At 40.6% G+C, this 17,146-nt stretch overlaps 2 protein-coding genes across 2 annotated transcripts in view; one reads left to right on the forward strand and one right to left on the reverse strand.

Annotated features, from left to right (window-relative positions):
- LOC115795368 (uncharacterized) overlaps positions 1-16,138 on the forward strand; it is a 71,871-nt gene extending 55,733 nt beyond the window's left edge. Inside the window, exon 7 of the mRNA XM_030751235.1 lies at positions 16,011-16,138. Within this exon, the coding sequence (XP_030607095.1) occupies positions 16,011-16,121 (111 nt within the window). The 3' untranslated portion in view covers positions 16,122-16,138. The remainder of the gene's footprint in view (positions 1-16,010) is intronic.
- Positions 1-17,146, reverse strand: part of astn1 (astrotactin 1) — a 449,367-nt gene that overhangs the window by 89,765 nt on the left and 342,456 nt on the right. The window lies entirely within an intron of this gene.

The raw sequence follows: 17,146 nt of genomic DNA on the forward strand, positions 1-17,146 counted from the left end.
TTTGTCAGTGTTGTCCCATGAAAAGATATACTTAAATATATGCAGACATGTGAGGGGTGTACTCACCTTTGTGATACACTGTACCACAGTGCAACAGCCCATTCAAGTAAAGAACCATTGCTGATCCATTATATCCACAGTATTTCATATTTAAATTTTACATTCAGCTCCTACTTCTATCCTATTACATGGTCTATTTGGCCTGCTTAATGATGATATTACAGTGGTGTAGAGACAGGACAATAATCAGTCTAAATGGTCATTTGGTCAACAGCTCTATTCCGCTGTTCTCTCAAATTACCAGTGCAGTACTTTAGTGTGTGCAATGCCAAGTGATTAACTGAGTTCAGTGACTCAGTTGCTGTTACTACTCCATTTAAACGACACAACTGATTTACCACCGTCAGATAATTTGAATTATGCAAAACTCAGTTTTCAGCTCTTTACTTTAACTCGTAGCTTGTAGATTAATGTCTTAAAACAGCCCCGTGAGCCTGATGAGCCTTAAAACCTTCTTCAGCTGCAAGAGGCACATAAAAAAGAGCAGTCTCAGTTTTAGAAGTACTTCCACACAGGTGACAACAACAACAGCAGAAGCAGGGGAGTAATGATCACGAAGGAAAATACACACAATCTGCTGAACATGTTTTTAAATGATAAACAAACTTATTAGACCAACAGGTTTATGCCACATGTGGGTAAAATCATCAGCGCTGTTAATTACCAAAATCATTTGTATGTTCCTGCGATGGTTAATCCACCAGCATGTGTAAACGCTTCAATCAAAATGATATTTTTACTGCTAAAATATAATTGTTGTTGTTATTCATCAATTTTCAAATTTATTATTTTTTATTAAATTTTTTTTTAATTATAATTTTTTAATTAAGATGACAAATTACAGTGATTTACTTGAACAGAAAAATAAGTTTTAGTTTTTGAATGTTATACTTGATTCATTTCTGACTTCTCGGAGGACTCCAGTGTGCCGGCTGAAATTTGGGCATTAAAAACACGAATTCAGTTTCATATTTGGCTAATACATAATAATTCATTTTACAAATTATATTGTGTTTAAAGCTAAAATATTCTTGTTTTTATGACATTGTTGTTCTCATTAACTGTACGTGAAGATATTTCTAACTGTAGCCAAAAATGCTGACTGCAATGTACACATGTAGTAATTAGCTAAGTGACAATGAACTGTATAAGAAAAATACTAAAGTGCGGTATTTGCACCTTCTAAATATCCAACCTGGTGTTTAATGTTCCACAAAACTCATGTCTGAGCTGACACGGTTGGGCCTGTCCACTGGAAGTGAAGTGGCCTTTTATTCAGTGAGATCTATTAGCAGAATGGGAACATAGCATTCATGATTAACTCATCATTACTATAATCACCTGTAACTATGAATCAATCTGTAACCTCACTACTAAATGTCACTAAATCCTAAAGACGGGCCTATTAATGAAATATATGACTAAAATGCCCTGCAGAGGACACACAGAGCCAGGAGGCAACAACTGGTCAGGCTCATAAAGGGAAATTGATGGTAATTAAGACTGTTAATTAGCGTAAATCCAAATCAGCCCATATGCTTCAGAGAACAGATATCTGACCCAGATAATATGATCACTTGCAGACATTTTTTAGAAGGTAAAGCATACAACAAGCTTCTTTACCTGCCACCTATGGACAGCAGTGATGGCTCTGCTCGTCCAGGCTTATTCAAAAGTTAGAGATTTAAACTGTCATTGATTCAAATAAAAACTCTATTATTGCATGACAAGAAAATGTTAAATAGTGGCGAGGGGCAGTGGGGAGTCAACAGCTTGTTCATAAATCCCAGGGTTGGTGTCTTGATGGCAGGCGAGCACCATGCAAAGCAGTGCTGCCACCATCCGTGTGTAAGCCGATGGGTGAATGAGTTTTTGGAGAACTGCTAAAGAGTGTTACACAGACTAAACTACTAGTTGTGGCTTTCATGCCGCTCAATGGCTTATCTGAAAGTAAAACAAATGCAGCTTCTGGCACGTTTCTATTTGCAAAGTTTTGACCTGATACAGTAATCCCGGCACAAGTCAGTCGGTGCACTGTCATCATGTTTCAAAAACTAATGCTAAACACTCACAATAATTAATGTGAGCAAACAAATCTGAGGACAAAGCCAACACAAGATTAATATGCTGGAGGCCCACTCAGATTGTTGCAGTGGGCACAGCATTTCCACTCTACAATGTTAGCTGGAAATGGGAAACCTTTTTAAAGACAAAGACTTGGGACATATAATCAAGCTAAAGATACACAGTTTACACAGTTCCATAAAAATATGTGCAAGTTTTAAGCTTTATCATTGAGATTACATTTTTGGCATACTATATCATTTAAAATTCTTAAATTTCTCCCAGAGAAATCCACTGGAATTGATGGCACAGCCACTCGTAGCAACAAGGTATGCCTCCTGTTTGTCTTTGCAACATATTTGTGTGGAACAACTATAAAAGAACACAACTAATTGATGCCCATTGCCATGGTCTTTAGCCTCAATTATCAACTAGTGGAGCTCAAAAGCCATCAGCTGGGGTTGTAAAGGACAGGATGCCGAGCGTGAATTTGATGAGAACGCTGGGATCTGGCAGTGGTTTACTAAGCGTACACCTAATTTGTACTTGAGTAGCTGCATCCATCATGCCACTTGTAGACACAGCTGGATGGTGGAAGTCCACGCTGAGTTTCAGTGGCACAAATCATTGCCTCTTGAGAAAACTGGAGGGAAAAAAAAATCCTGCTGACTCAGTTCAGCTGCTCCTTGAAAGTTTTTGGTACCTGATTCCACAAGACCGGTGATATCCATGGCAGTCCAATCAGCTCGTATCCGTGGTATCACCAGTCACATGGCAGAAATCCAACTGAGCATGTGTGAGATGAGAAAAGAGGTGCTCCAAGTACAGATACAGTACAGTACTCCAAGTACAGATCCACTAAAAGCCAAGGTGGTTGGGAGAGTGAATGCATCTGAATAAACACAGGCTACAATTCAATGAGAGGCTGTTGCATCCCTGCGAGGGAATCAAAACAGCCAAACAACAAGAGCGGCCCTGCTTGCAAAACAGGATGAAACTCAGTCCTGGGCAGTTTGTGTCTACGTACCTTCGTATTTCATCACATACTGTAATCTATTTTCATTTTCTGTATTTCCCCTGACTAGCTGTCAAACTTTTATCAAATTCTATATATTTCCCCCTGTGCAGTATATCGACTTTTCAAGGTGTCCACTTTTGTGATGCGTTAAATTTCCTAGCTGTCACTATCAGCTGTAAACTACCGTTGGCTGGAACAGGAGCAAGAGCCTCTGGGGTTATCTCGAGCACGCACATGCACATTTACACACACATGGTTGGCAGGCAAACCAGGAGTGAGTGACTATAGCTGTTATCTCAGACATATCTCCAGACAGCGCTTATCCAAATCTGTGCACTCGCCTTGGCACAGCACACCACCGCAAGCCTTTTAGACACACTAGCCTGGACAGATGCATGAGAGAGAGGGAGGCAGGGAGAGAGCAAGAGAGAGGGGGAGAGTCACTTTCGATGCATTACCGAAAAGAGATGGATGGAATGAAGGCTTAGGGCGAGAAATTGCAAGCGGGAGAGGGAGACGATTTAGATGTGCCATGATGGAGAGAAAGAGAGCCGGGACAAATGAAAGGAAATAGACTGATGTGGGTGATGGAGGAGCAGATAGAGAACAAGCAGAGAGGGCCAGAGAGATGATGACCTGTCTGTATTAAGCTGCTCTATGTCAGGAAATTGGCCGACTGACCCAATGTGCGCTGACAAGCCATGAAACTGTCTGTCACAACAGCCGCCCTTAACAAGTCATTTAGCGTACTGCCGAGTCTCAAAATACAGATTTATGTAATAAATGCAAAAGATGCAGCAGATGCTGCTCAATGAACTGACACTGTTTGTTTCCATTTTTCCCAAATAAATAAATAATAGAGGAAAAAAAAAATAAAAGCAGACTGTTTTATTAGTCTGAAAAGTATGATGAGCAATATTTTATTTGCTATTTTACTTGACTGACAATACTGTCTGCTGTTGTATTTTTTTGATTAATTTATCCTCAATATTAAAGATAAGTGACAGACCTGGGCTCAGAGACACTACGTGAAAGGAGGATTTAATTCTGGCACGTTAAAATCCCATTTAACCTTTCGCGTTGTGTTTACTCCCCCTGTGTCCACAGGAGGAAAGGCCAAAACATGAATCACCTGAGAATACTGCAAATTAAAAAAGAAATAAAAATACATTGACAGTAAAAAAAAAAAAAAAACAGTAGTACAATAACAGGCTTCATAGCCTATAGGCCCTGTGATTCCTTAAGATTTTCTACACAAATCTAACTTCTGCCTCAAATACCAGTGTTGTGATAAGGTCACTGAGAAAAAGAAACCGCAACTCAGAGGCAGCGTGACAGCGTGGCTGATGTATGCGCTACGTTCTGCAGCTGTGAAATATCACTGCATTAAGCCTGCTCACTACTGTAAACAGCTGTCACAACATGCCAGTCATTTGTCTCAAAACTACCAAGTAAACGATCAAGTAAGCTGAAGTGTTGAGAGTAACAAAGATCAAGCGTAATGCTTCACACAACCAAACACACACACATGCATTTAAACCAATAACTCCACAACCCAGAATGCAGTCATTTGCAAATCGAATAAACCTATAATTTACTCACAACAGTACATCGTAAACATATCAAGTGTTTAAACTGAGAAAACGGAAAACATATTGGCTCACTTTGAAATTGAGGGCAGCAACATGTATCAAAAAGTTGAGACATGGCAACAAAAGGTTGGAAAAGTACTGACAGGTAACTGCTGGGGAAAATTTTGCAACTAATTAGGTTAACTGGCTGCAGCCCAGTAACGTGACTGCATATAACATGAGTATCCTAGAGAGATTCTCAGAAGCAAACATAGGGAGAGGTTCGGCAAGCTGCAAAGAAAATAATCGTGGGTTGAGGAAATCCACAGTTTCTTTCTCCTGCTATGAAGCAATCAATTATATTCTTAATTGTGAGTGCTGATGATTTCACGCATCAGTTTTACAGCTTAAAGTTTGAGCCAGCAGCTACCAAACTTTTATGAGTTTGGTAGGTCTGGTAAAAATAGACCTTTCAAATCTTTGAATGTGTTGGCTGAGGTTTCTTTGATTACCATTCTGCCCAGCGCAGCCCAGAGGTGACGACATCAGCTCACATTTTACATGCACTTATTCTTACAGCTCCTAGAAATTGCTAAACTTTAAAGTTTAACTCTAGGTCAGAATAATAGGTACATACGACCTATGGAGCTTTTATCTTGGGGAGGGCAGTCTCTGCATCCAAGTATCTCTGCACAGACTGGTGAGAGCTCTATAATGCTGGAATTGTCTGTCCATTTCTGCCATTGTCAAGAGAACTGAAAACCCTACCTGTTCCTTAAAAGTCTATCAAGTGGTCCATCTGTCTGCCCTCAAAGCAATACAATTCTTTTTGTCTGAATCATTTTGAACCAGTCTCAAGCTCAGAACTTCAGCCATGATCTTTCTTTTCTAACATTTTTGTCAAACCAGTCATTGCTGTCTCTCTATCATTATGTTGACTCATTTTCATCCCTATTATCTGCTGCACTTTGCTTCTTTGCCTTCCCTTTCCTTGCTTCTTTTTATAATCTTTTCCAGTTCGTCACCATTGCAGGGCCCGTCCTCTTTCTCTTGCACTCCTTTTCCTTCAGTCACCAATCAATTGTCTCACAGTCTCTCTCTCTCACACACTCAAGTCTGTGCAGAGATGAAAGCCTTGCAGGAAGAGATCTATTATAAATCTGGGGAAGTTGGTCAGAAACTTTCCACTTTGTAGGGTGAAGCAGATGGACATCAGAATGGTAATGACTACACACACTGACAACTAGGCACACTAGCACACACGTGAGGACATCGTCAAGCCTAGGCACACACAGTCCCCTATAGTAGTAATGATGCAGCTGTCATTGTGGTTCAGTACAGGAGGAGAGGAGCTGGTTGACAGACAGTTTTCAGAGCCCTGTTGGAGTTGACAGGGCTCTGTGACACCTGTAGCTGTGTGTGTGTGTGTGTGTGTGTGTGTGTGTGTGTGTGTGTGTGTGTGTGTGTGTGTGTGTGTGTGTGTGTGTGTGTGTGTGTGGCTGCTTTAGACACTTCATCACACTTCATCATCCATGAGTGTTGCACTTCACCCACAGGTCTCTCTTCTTCCTTTATTCAAACTTGAGGAGAGATGTTGCAGGCCTGCATTTAAAAGACTTCATTTAAACTCACCCCACTGAGTCTAATTGCTTTGTTCCTTTTTGCCACTGTGGCGAATCAATAGTTTCCTGTTTCCACAAAACAAAAGACAAAATCTCCCGCCTTTTCCTGCACTATTAAATAAAGTGGACGCATTAGCTTTCCGCTAAGAAAGACAAAATATGAGAGACAAAAAGAAGGAAAAAGAGTACGGGTGACATACGTGTTACTGTGCGTACTCAACTTTGAATTCAGTATATCCTTACAGTGGGGGAAATAATTATTTGATCCTCTGCTGAATTTGTAAGTTTGCTCAGTTCCAAAGAAATGAACAGTCTCTAATTTTTATGGTAGTTTCATTTTAATGGAGAGAGACAGAAAATCAACCAAAAATCACACTGAGTCAAACACATAAAAGTTATAGATTGATCTACATTGCTTAGTGCTTGGTGGAGAATCCCTTGTTGGCAAGCACAGCAGTAAGATGTTTCTTGTTGTTGGTCACCAGGTTTGCACACATCTCTTTACAGAAGCTCTCTAACTCCTTTAGGCTTCTTTGCTGCCACTTGGAAACTCGAAGCTTCAGGTCCCTCCATGGATTTTCTATAGGACTGAAGTCTGGAGACAGGCGAGGCCACTCCATGACCTGATGGTGCTTCTTCTTTAGCCACTGCTTTGTTACCGTGGCAGTATGTTTTTGGTCACTGTCATGCTGGAAAACCCATCCACGACCAATTCTCAGTGTTCTGGCTGAAGATGGTTCCTTCTGACCACAGCACTTTCTCCCAAGCCTTCTCTGAATTTAGATGTTCTGGCAAACTTAAGACGGGCCTGTATATGCATCTTCTCGGACAGGTGGACTTTGTGGGAACTGCAAGATTTCAGTCCATTACGGCGTAGTGTGTTATCAATGGTGTTCTTGGTGACTGTAGTCTCAACTGCATTCAGATCATTAACAAGCTCCTCCCATGTAGCTGTGGGCTCATCCACCACCTTTCTCATGATCATCCTGACCCCATGAACCCTGCATGGAGCTCCAGACCAAAGGCAACTGATGATTATTTTATATTTCTTCCATTACTGAATAATTGCACCAGTAGTAGTTAAATTCTCATCAAGTTTCTTGCTGATGTTCTTGTAGCCCATTCCAGCCGTGTGGAGGTCTACAGTCTTGTCCCTGATGTCCTTTGACAGCTCTTTGGTCTCACCCCTGGTGGTGGAGAGGGTGGAATGGAAGAAATTGATTCTGTGGACAGGTGTGCTATATACACATAACAAGTTGAGATCAGGAGTATCTGTAACTGATTGATTGTAATCTGTGTGCCACATGGACACACAGCCAATCTGTGGGAGCCAGAATTCTGGCTGGGTTGTAGGGGATCAAATAGTTATTTCACTCAATGACATGCAAATCAATTCATAACTTTTATGCTTTTTTTCTGGATTTTTGTTGATATTCTGTCTCTCTCCTTTAAAAGAAAGCACGATTAACTAATTACAATTATTTCTTTGGAAGTGAGCAAACTTACAAATTCTGCATATTTATTTCTCCCACTGTATACACGTGCATCATACAGTACATGTATATGTGTGCTGACTGACACTGTACATGCAATGCTTCCTTGCACTCTCCTCTTATCAGGCCAGCCCTTCTCCTGCTATTCTCAGAGTACATACACACAGTGATCTTATACACACCACACACACACTTACATGCATCCACAAGGCAGAAAGCAGGAGGTGGTGTACATGCTTGGACTTCTAAAATCCATTTTCAGTTTTCATCTTCTTCTCCTTCCCATCATCTATCTGTCCTGTCTGTCCTGTCACTATGACTCACAGAAAATCCACTCACTGATTTACTCCACTCTCCCAGAGGAATAGAGCATATGTGTATGTCTATGTGTACATTTGAAGATGAGGAATGGATTTCTACGTGCGTGTTTGAGGAAGTGCATATGAGGGAGAAAGAAAAGAAATTACTGCATATGCAAATACACGTTTGTGTGGTGTAGACATGCTTTTGCATTCATGTGCATATAAACTGATCACATGTCTTTGTTTGAGAGTGCGTGTACTTTCAAGGACTTTGGATTAAAAGGTGAGCATCACATGCAAGCAGGGCCATTGGTGACAAGGTGCTGCCACATCATCATTCCTGCTGCTGTCTGACAGTCTGGGTGCGGTGATGAAATGAACTGTTGGCAGTTTAAAGGTTGCATTCCTTAATTTCACATGTTATATTGGGGCAGGGGCTCAGGAGTCAGAGCATCAAGAATACAGCCAAATGTTCACCCATACACACAAACACACCCAAGCATGATTCCAAAAAAGCGTCATAAATGAGTTTGTTCAGTGTTTAATCTGCAGAAGAATAAGCACACTGACTCTCATTATGCATTCAAATAAGGTATCGTGTTAGAAATGTGCTGATTATGTAAAACTGTTAGCTACATGTGAAGTGGATGAACACTTTTTTTAATTATTATATTCTGTTTATCTTGGTTTTCTGTTGCAGAAATGTAGTAAACTTTTGACAAACTTGGGAACATATTGTGTAATTTTGGGGGCACGAACATACATGCAGCTTTTTTTGTTCCTGCTCCCAAAATACTAACAAATCTCACAGAAGTCACTCAGTGATGATGCATGTTTAATTTGTTTCGTAGCTAACAGATTTTCAATTCCTGAGCATTAAATGTAGAATCAGTGATTCCCAAAGATGGATAACTTGTATGTGCACATGCAAATATTTTATTGGCCCAGTACTTTGTGTTCTCTGCAGCCTTGGCACGCTGGGTGTAGCTGGGTGTAGCGACACATGAACCAGTTCTCCATCTGCTGCAGGTTCTGTCTTGAGTGGATCGCAGCGGCTCTCCAGAGCAGAAGAACTATTATCAGTCCTGAACTGTTAAGCTGAGAGTAAATCTGACTGCCAGACAAGATCTGATTGTGGATAAATGTACTCTCAAATAAATAATAACTTTGAAAAATAAGCTAAAAATTAGCTGGTAAATTATGTATGCGTGTGTAGTTGTAGGATTACTAAGATAATTTTCTGTTCTAAGGCTCATATAGAATACAACAAGCAGAACTATAAGCAGAACACTGTTGTGTTCTTACTTCAAGTCTCCAACAAACATTAGCTTCTGAGTGCTTAGACTATGTTTATGTGTAGTAGTTTGCGCCCACAGTAATGAATTCTCAGTGGATGTGTGGATCTGGTTGCTCCTCTGGGGTTCAGAGATAAGCTTCTGGGTGTATGAGAGATCATCAGCTTCAAAGGTTAACCAGCAGGGTGATAAAAGCTTTGTTATTTGGGTCATTCAGGGAGGGCAGCAATGTGAAGCCAGACAAAGAGTTGCAGCAGGTTCAGGAATAGCACAAGCTTGTGCAGCGGTTTCCATGGATCCTTCAGAGAGAATAACGTTTTTATCATTTCTGGCAGATTTTTCCAATTAGTGTTCTATCATTATTCCATCAAATGCAGTATGGGTGGTTCGGTGTGTTGTACAGTATATGGACAAAAGTAACGTTTCTCTATCTGCCAGGAGAACAGTACCTGCCTGACTGCACTGACCCAACTGTAAAGTTTGGTGGGGGAGGGAAAATGCTGTGGGGTTGGGTTTGGTTCCCTATATTAGCTCTAATGAAGGGAACTCTTAAAACTTTAGCTCATGCCCAAACAATTCAGACAATTCTATGCTTCCAACTTTGTCGGTACAGTTTGGGGAAGGCCCTTTCTGCTCCAGCACGACTGTGCCCCAGTGCACAGAGCGAGGTGCATGAAGACATGGCTACATGAGTCGGGTGTGAAAGAACTTGACTGTCAGAGCTCTGACCTCAACCCCATCGAACACCTTTGGGATGAACTAGAAGGGAGACTGCGAGCCAGGCCCATCAGTGTCTGACCTCACAAATGCTTTTCTAGTTGAACGGGCAGAAATTCCCACAGACACACTCCAAAGTCTTGTACAAAGCCTTCCCAGAAGAGTGGAAGTTGTTGTAGCTGCAAAGGAGGGATCGACCCCATATTAATGCCTATGGATTTACAATGGGATGTCAGGCTGAGGTGGCCCAGTATTTTTGCTCATATAGTGTATATTTACCAAAAGCAGGGCTTGGTTGTTAATCTCACCTTTGGTGCTTTTTCATCTTCCATCAGAAAAACCTCAAGTGAGCAGCAACAGGTTCTGATGTAAATTTCGAGGCTGTGCTTAAGTGAACTGGGTCAGCATTGCTTATTTTTAGAGTGATCACAGAACATAAACTGAAGCAGTCAACCTACAAATCCACTGTAATTTTTGGGAGACAGTCGTAGTGTATGTGTTGAGCACCGTTTAATTACGGTGCCAGGATCGGTCTCATTACCTCCAACTGGTTCTGTTTGTGTGTCTTGTTGCTTTTGTCTGCTATCAGAGATGGGGCTTGGTCCAACTAAGAACTGGCAAACCTTCGGAGTCAATCTGCATTTAGTTACACTTATTTTTGGAAGAACGCTTGGTGAGAATTCTTCTATGAGAAAAGTTTTGGGTTTTCACATCGTTTCTTACCAAATGCTGTCATCGTATACATGAAATCACACGTGTCACCTGAAATTAATATATGCAAATGCTTTTGCTTTGGTGTAAATGTGAGCGTAAACTAGTGTAGGGTTATAAAAGTGTTCTTCTCTGTGAAAAGGTTTATTAAACAGAAACTCAATACTAAAAACTAAACGTGTGAATGCTCTTTTATTTTTTTCTCCCCTCAGCATCCAGGCAGAGTCCCTCTCCCTCTGCTGCCAGTAAAGGTCACAGCCATCTAACTAAACAACAGTAACACTCACTAAAGGTCATCTATTTGCTGCGTACATAGCTGCATAATTAAAAGGTCTCTGATTTGAACATATTAGAATTTACTTTGTAAAAATGCAAAGCAGGGCAGGTTATCACCACAGCGACCCTGTCATTCAGATTACGTGCATTCTTTTTAGAAATGCTAGAGCTAGTTCTGACAACTTATTCTGGGGCATGTGCATCAGCGGGAGCAAGCCGGTCTCCTTTAACCCCATGGGTTACCCTTTTTGTTCCAGATCTTTTGAAGTGTGAAAATTGACTAATGCCTAACGGTGTCAAAAAGAATCCCCACGCCACCCACACTTGCTAAATGCTGAAGAGATTTTTGGAGAACAGGGCACTCTGGCAAACGCTTCTGATTTAACCTTTCATCTGCATGTGGAAGTTTGACTGAGCACTCTTGCTGTTTTTCAGCTGCCCTTCTATTCACACTTATTCACATGTGGGAGCCCACAATAACCGCCTCCCATCTCCTTCCATTGGTCAGAGCTCTTGGAGAGTAATTGCCTTGCTCAAAGGTGCACAAGCTGTGTTTCTAAAGGGAAGGTCATTTTGGCATACCCGTTCTCTAACCTCTGTAATAATGATTGGATTTAAAGCTTAGTTCTCAGGACCTCAAGGATACCATTTTTCCTCAACGTCTGGCCATACTGGCCCTTGAAATGACATCCAGTCCATTTTGTACCTGCACATTAAGTGAATTATGGAACTTTGGGGTTTTAGTCATTTCACAGCTTTAGAATAAGAATGGAATGCAATCCATTACTCTGTCCTGGGATGGCTTGGTGAAAAGTATCTCTGATAACTGCATGGTCAGTCTCAGATGTAAAAATTCACCATTCACCCCATTTGCATTTAAAGGCTGTTCTAAAAGAAAAAAATCCAGCTCAGTTTAGTCCACGTCAAAATTGATACTACAAGGACCGGGAAGCCTTCCATTAAACTGAACCAAGGTCCTAGACGGTTTTTAGACTCATTCTCACCTATTGATCCAAACAAGACTTGGAAAATGCCCACAGACACCTGCGCATCTTCCAAGAGTGGGCTCACTTTCTGCATATACTCATTTTACTCCCTGAACACCTGTCTATAGTGCACATACCTGAAACGAAACAGGTCCTCTCAACAGAAATAAAAAGTGATTTGAAATGCATATGGTTTTCCATGAAACATTATAAAAAGTGATCTTCCCTGCTGACCCATCTACAGTATCTACACAGACCTTAGCTATACATATATATATATATATATATATATATATATATATATATATATATATATATATATATATATATATATATATATATATATATATATATATATATATATATATGACATCAAAATGCCAAATATAAACAGATCTGTGAAATGTTAAAAGCTTCTTGTGTATGAGGTTTGAGACACATTCTAGCCAAAAGTTATTTCCAACTCTGGATTATAATAATTGTGTGGGTGACTGCGTTTTTCATTCTTTTTTCAGATAATTGCAACAGGAATGACCTGTAATGATGCTCAGCAGGATTCCAATTTGGATTCAGCTGAATATCTGCAACCAAAGTTATCAAGTGCAATGTGAAGGAAAAAAGCTTGACTGCAGTACTTGTGTAACAGTTGGGGGTCACAGACGATTATAAAATTAGCAAAAATGGAGAAATGGAATAAAAGCTGAAGAATAAGACAATCTAACCTCAGCCTCTGCTGAAATCTAACCACGCAATTCACAAAATCCCACACATGCCTTCTGAAGTGCATAAAGAGCGAACATGATCTACACATCTATAACTCATGATAGATAAATTATTATTATACATTTTCGAGCTTAGCGCCAGTGACTTACACACCAGAGCGCTTCACTTTAAACAGAGCTGGAAGCATTCTAGTACACACATCAAAGTAAGATCAGATAAAGCAAGCGCTCCTCATTTTTTAAACTTCCATTTGCCCTCAGTCTGGGCAACAAGGTACATCATTCACCACAGGCCAGAAACAGAAATGATGCCTGCCACCTCATGGCATTTCATTTCCTTCCTGATGGCTGTCTTGCGTGCCTAAAGATACTTTATCTATCAAGTACTATAAATCAGAGATGAGGAGATGCGGTCGGGCTTTAATGTACATTTTGCTGTCAAGGTGGGATGAGAGCTGTGATGGGAAAGACGATGGGAATAACAAAGTAGGAAGGAAGGTGGAAGACAGCATAAAGAGAGTCAGTGGGATGAGGCAGGAGGAAAAAAAAATCACTGTAGTGTAGAAATGAGAAAAGGGAGTTTTCTGAAGCAAGGAAAGTTAACAAGAAAATTTTGAAACAGACGTACGACCTGCATGAGAAGAAAGATCAAAATGGAAAAGTGGTGGGAAGAGTAACACGGGAATGCCAGGCAGGTCTCCCAAACAGAACAGAACAAGTTAATAGGCAGAGGGAGGAGCACTATGGGGAAAAACAGGGAGGGGAAGTGAGTGCCTCCCAAAAGCAGGCCAGTGTGTAAGTGTGGCAGACTTAGTTACCCCTGGGCTTCCTTTACTCACATGCCTCCCCAGGGAAGTAATTAACAAAGAAATTATGGCGGAACAATTCACCCAGAGGCTCTGGGTGTCTCTCATGCCGTTTAAGTGTGCTAATCACTTTTTCCATTGCTGTACAAAGAGAAAGAGAAATGAGAGATAAAGAGAGAGAGAGAGAGAGATGGAGGGTGACCAATGACGGCAGCAAAGATAAAGAGCATGGTGGAAAAAGATGGATACCATGTAGATATTTTGTACAGTCCCATGGCAAATTAAGAGTGATGACACGCCATATTAGCACTTTTTTGTGATCTAAATAACTAAATAGTTGATCACATCTATGGAGGATAGAAGTGTCAGAATACTTAACTTGCTCAATTGTTAACAACTGAACTGCTGCCCAACACACTTCAGGGATGCAGGATGTTACTGGAAATGTGAATTATAAATGTGATGATCTTTTCAAGATTTTTTAGCCTCTATGGAAGTGATTCCCAAAATTTGGGCCAGTGGACCACAGTAATAACAGACATTCAGTTTCAGGGGATTTTCTTTTTGAAGGAGGCCGCAGCACTCTTGACTTTGGGAATGGCTGCTCAATGGATTTAAACCTGAGAGACCATGCCAAAAAGTAAATCACAATATATGATTTCTTAGTGGCTCATGTGAAGTTCTCTGCATTGGTATTGTATCACTTCCCCTTCTGTCTGTTGCAACACGCAGTGATATTATACATAGGCATTACAATAACTATGTAATATTGCTAACATTAGGAAAATCCTGTTTTGATGCTAAAAAAATAAGAGTTCATTCATTCCTTCTAGACTGGACTATTGTAATTAAAAATTGCCTGAAAAGAAGTCAGATGATCCAAAACACTACAGCAAGAGAGGTCATATTTCTCACAGATCAGCTTTACTATTAAAATCCTTATAAGGTCTTGAATAATCAGGCCACATCATATCTTGCACTATTGAGATAATACTATCTCAATAGTGCAAGTTATTAAGTGACTGTTTGCCTTGCAATACAAAGCAATAAACTGGACCACCAATTTAACAGGAATCAAACTGCCAACCCAGGAGTAGGTAGGCAACTCACTGACCTCCAAATCAGATTCTACTTACTGGGTGTTACAGGTATTTTCGGTTTAGCAAGTAACTTAGCAATTAAATGGATCATATATGATAATGATTAATCTGTCAATCAAGACAAACTGGAAAAAATAATACATGAAAAACATGTAAAATTGCTACCTAAATCAGCTACCTAATCAGGTATGATTTTTTAAAACAAATCGCTCTCTGTTGTCAGCGACCTACTGCTTAAAAGAACACTGAATTGATTTGGATAAATTCACCTGGTTTGCTCGGTCTTCTTTAATGAGGAATGTTTAGCTGAGAGTAATATCTGCTGTCAGAGTCAGAGATTCTTCATATAATCTGAAAATTAATTTTCAACCACACCTCAAAAAACAAACAGACAAATAAAAGACACCCTTCTTGTAACTAAACCTGAATATGCCTCTGCAGTGGCAGAAATACCTCAAACCTGCCATCCCACATTACACTTCACTATACAACCTGAGGAGGCAGCTTCCATCCCTACAACCCCACAAACACCTCCTCTAGAACTGCATTCTAGTCTGCATACTAATTAAACCCAATCAAACCGAGCACATCTAACATTTACACTAAACGGGTCTCTATAAATAAAATAGGTCTCTTCTAATTTAAGCACTCAGGCATGAAAGGCTTCGCAGCAGTGCCTGAACTCTCTTCCACCTTACTAGAAGAAAAAAACAAATTAGCCAACTTAGATTAAAGCATGCCTGCTGTGCATGACAGGTAGATATTTTGAGGTCGAATTTTTTGTTTCAGATCTTTACTTGGAGATGGCCTCTCTCAAAGAAGTCATGCAGTTTTTGCTTGACTTTTGGGAATGTTGGTTTTACTCTTAGTTATTTCATGGTTTCAGGAAATTTTAGGATTAGAACAATGATTGGAGGATTTCTTCTTATTGGCCAAGTCAAAAACGTATGATTATACTGTCAAAAAATTTAAGACTGCATCAACATGTACTGTAGCTAAGGACAACCTGTTATTCTCAATTCACAATATAATTTAAAGTTGTTAGTCAAAAAGCGAGGGAATGGAATAAGATGTCTCTATTTGCTAGTGATGAATGCTGGGTGGGCAATTCTTTTTGAACATGAAACAACATAAAGAAACAACTTGATAATTATCACGATTGTTGACTTACTTGCACAAATGAGTCCCAGTTTGGGACGGCATGTATGATAAAATCTCAGGTCTTCATTTGTATGAATGTGCTGTGTGTGTATGTTTGTTTCCCCAGTCTACCCCCAGGAGACTTATGGAGTGTGAAATGATTGAATGCAGCTTGGCAGCCAGCACTTCTGAGACACACATGAACATGGAGACGCAAACAAGTCTGCAGGTGGATTGACAAAAACCATAATTAGTGTTTTTAAGAGGTAAAGAGTTTTAAAAAATTGTGAAAGACACTACGTGTCCAGAAGTCCACAAAAACACAAGCACAATGAGTAAGCTAGCTAATTAGTAAAACAGTGTAAATAATAAATTGATAGATCTGAAATAAACAATATCTCACTAAATGGACTATATATTGCTTGAAAAATTAAAGGAACACTTTAGCATCAAGTACCCTGCCTCTCGCCCTATGTCAGCTGGGATAGGCTCCATCCCCCCTGCGACCCTGAACAGGATAAGTGGAAGAGAATGGATGGATGGATGGATGGATGGATGGATGGATGGATGGATGGATGGATGGATGGATGGGTGGATGGATGGATGGATGGATGGATGGATGGGTGGATGGATGGATGGATAGATGAATGGATGGATGGATGGATGGATGGATGGATAGATGAATGGATGGATGGATGGATGGATGGATGGATGGATGGATGGATGGATGGGTGGATGGATGGATGGATGGATGGATGGATGGATGGATGGATGGATGGGTGGATGGATGGATGGGTGGATGGATGGATGGATAGATGAATGGATGGATGGATGGATGGATGGATGGATGGATGGATGGATACTGATCTGGTCAGTTAAGGCCCCGTTTACAGCAGATCGATCCAGTGGAAACAGTACAGTTTTTCTGTTTACATGGAAAAGGAGGGTGGATCGTTTACAATCCAGCAGCCACTGGTGTGAATGTCTCTGACCAAACAATCAGAAACAGACTTCATGACGGTGGCCTGAGGGCCCCACACCCTATAGTGGGCCTTGTGCTTACTGCCTGGCACCGTGGAGCCCGATTCGCATTTGCCATAGAATACCACCGGCACCCTGTGCTTTTCTATTGATGTTATTGCACTGAGCTACCAGGTGCTTCTTGTCAGTATGGATGTCAGCATTCTACTCATCCATAGTTCCCACATGCGTTGCAGTAACCTCTGTCATTGGGCCGGCTGGCACAGTAGCATTCCATCAGTT

Source organism: Archocentrus centrarchus, chromosome 17, assembly GCF_007364275.1.
Source record: "Archocentrus centrarchus isolate MPI-CPG fArcCen1 chromosome 17, fArcCen1, whole genome shotgun sequence".
Taxonomy (NCBI): domain Eukaryota; kingdom Metazoa; phylum Chordata; class Actinopteri; order Cichliformes; family Cichlidae; genus Archocentrus; species Archocentrus centrarchus.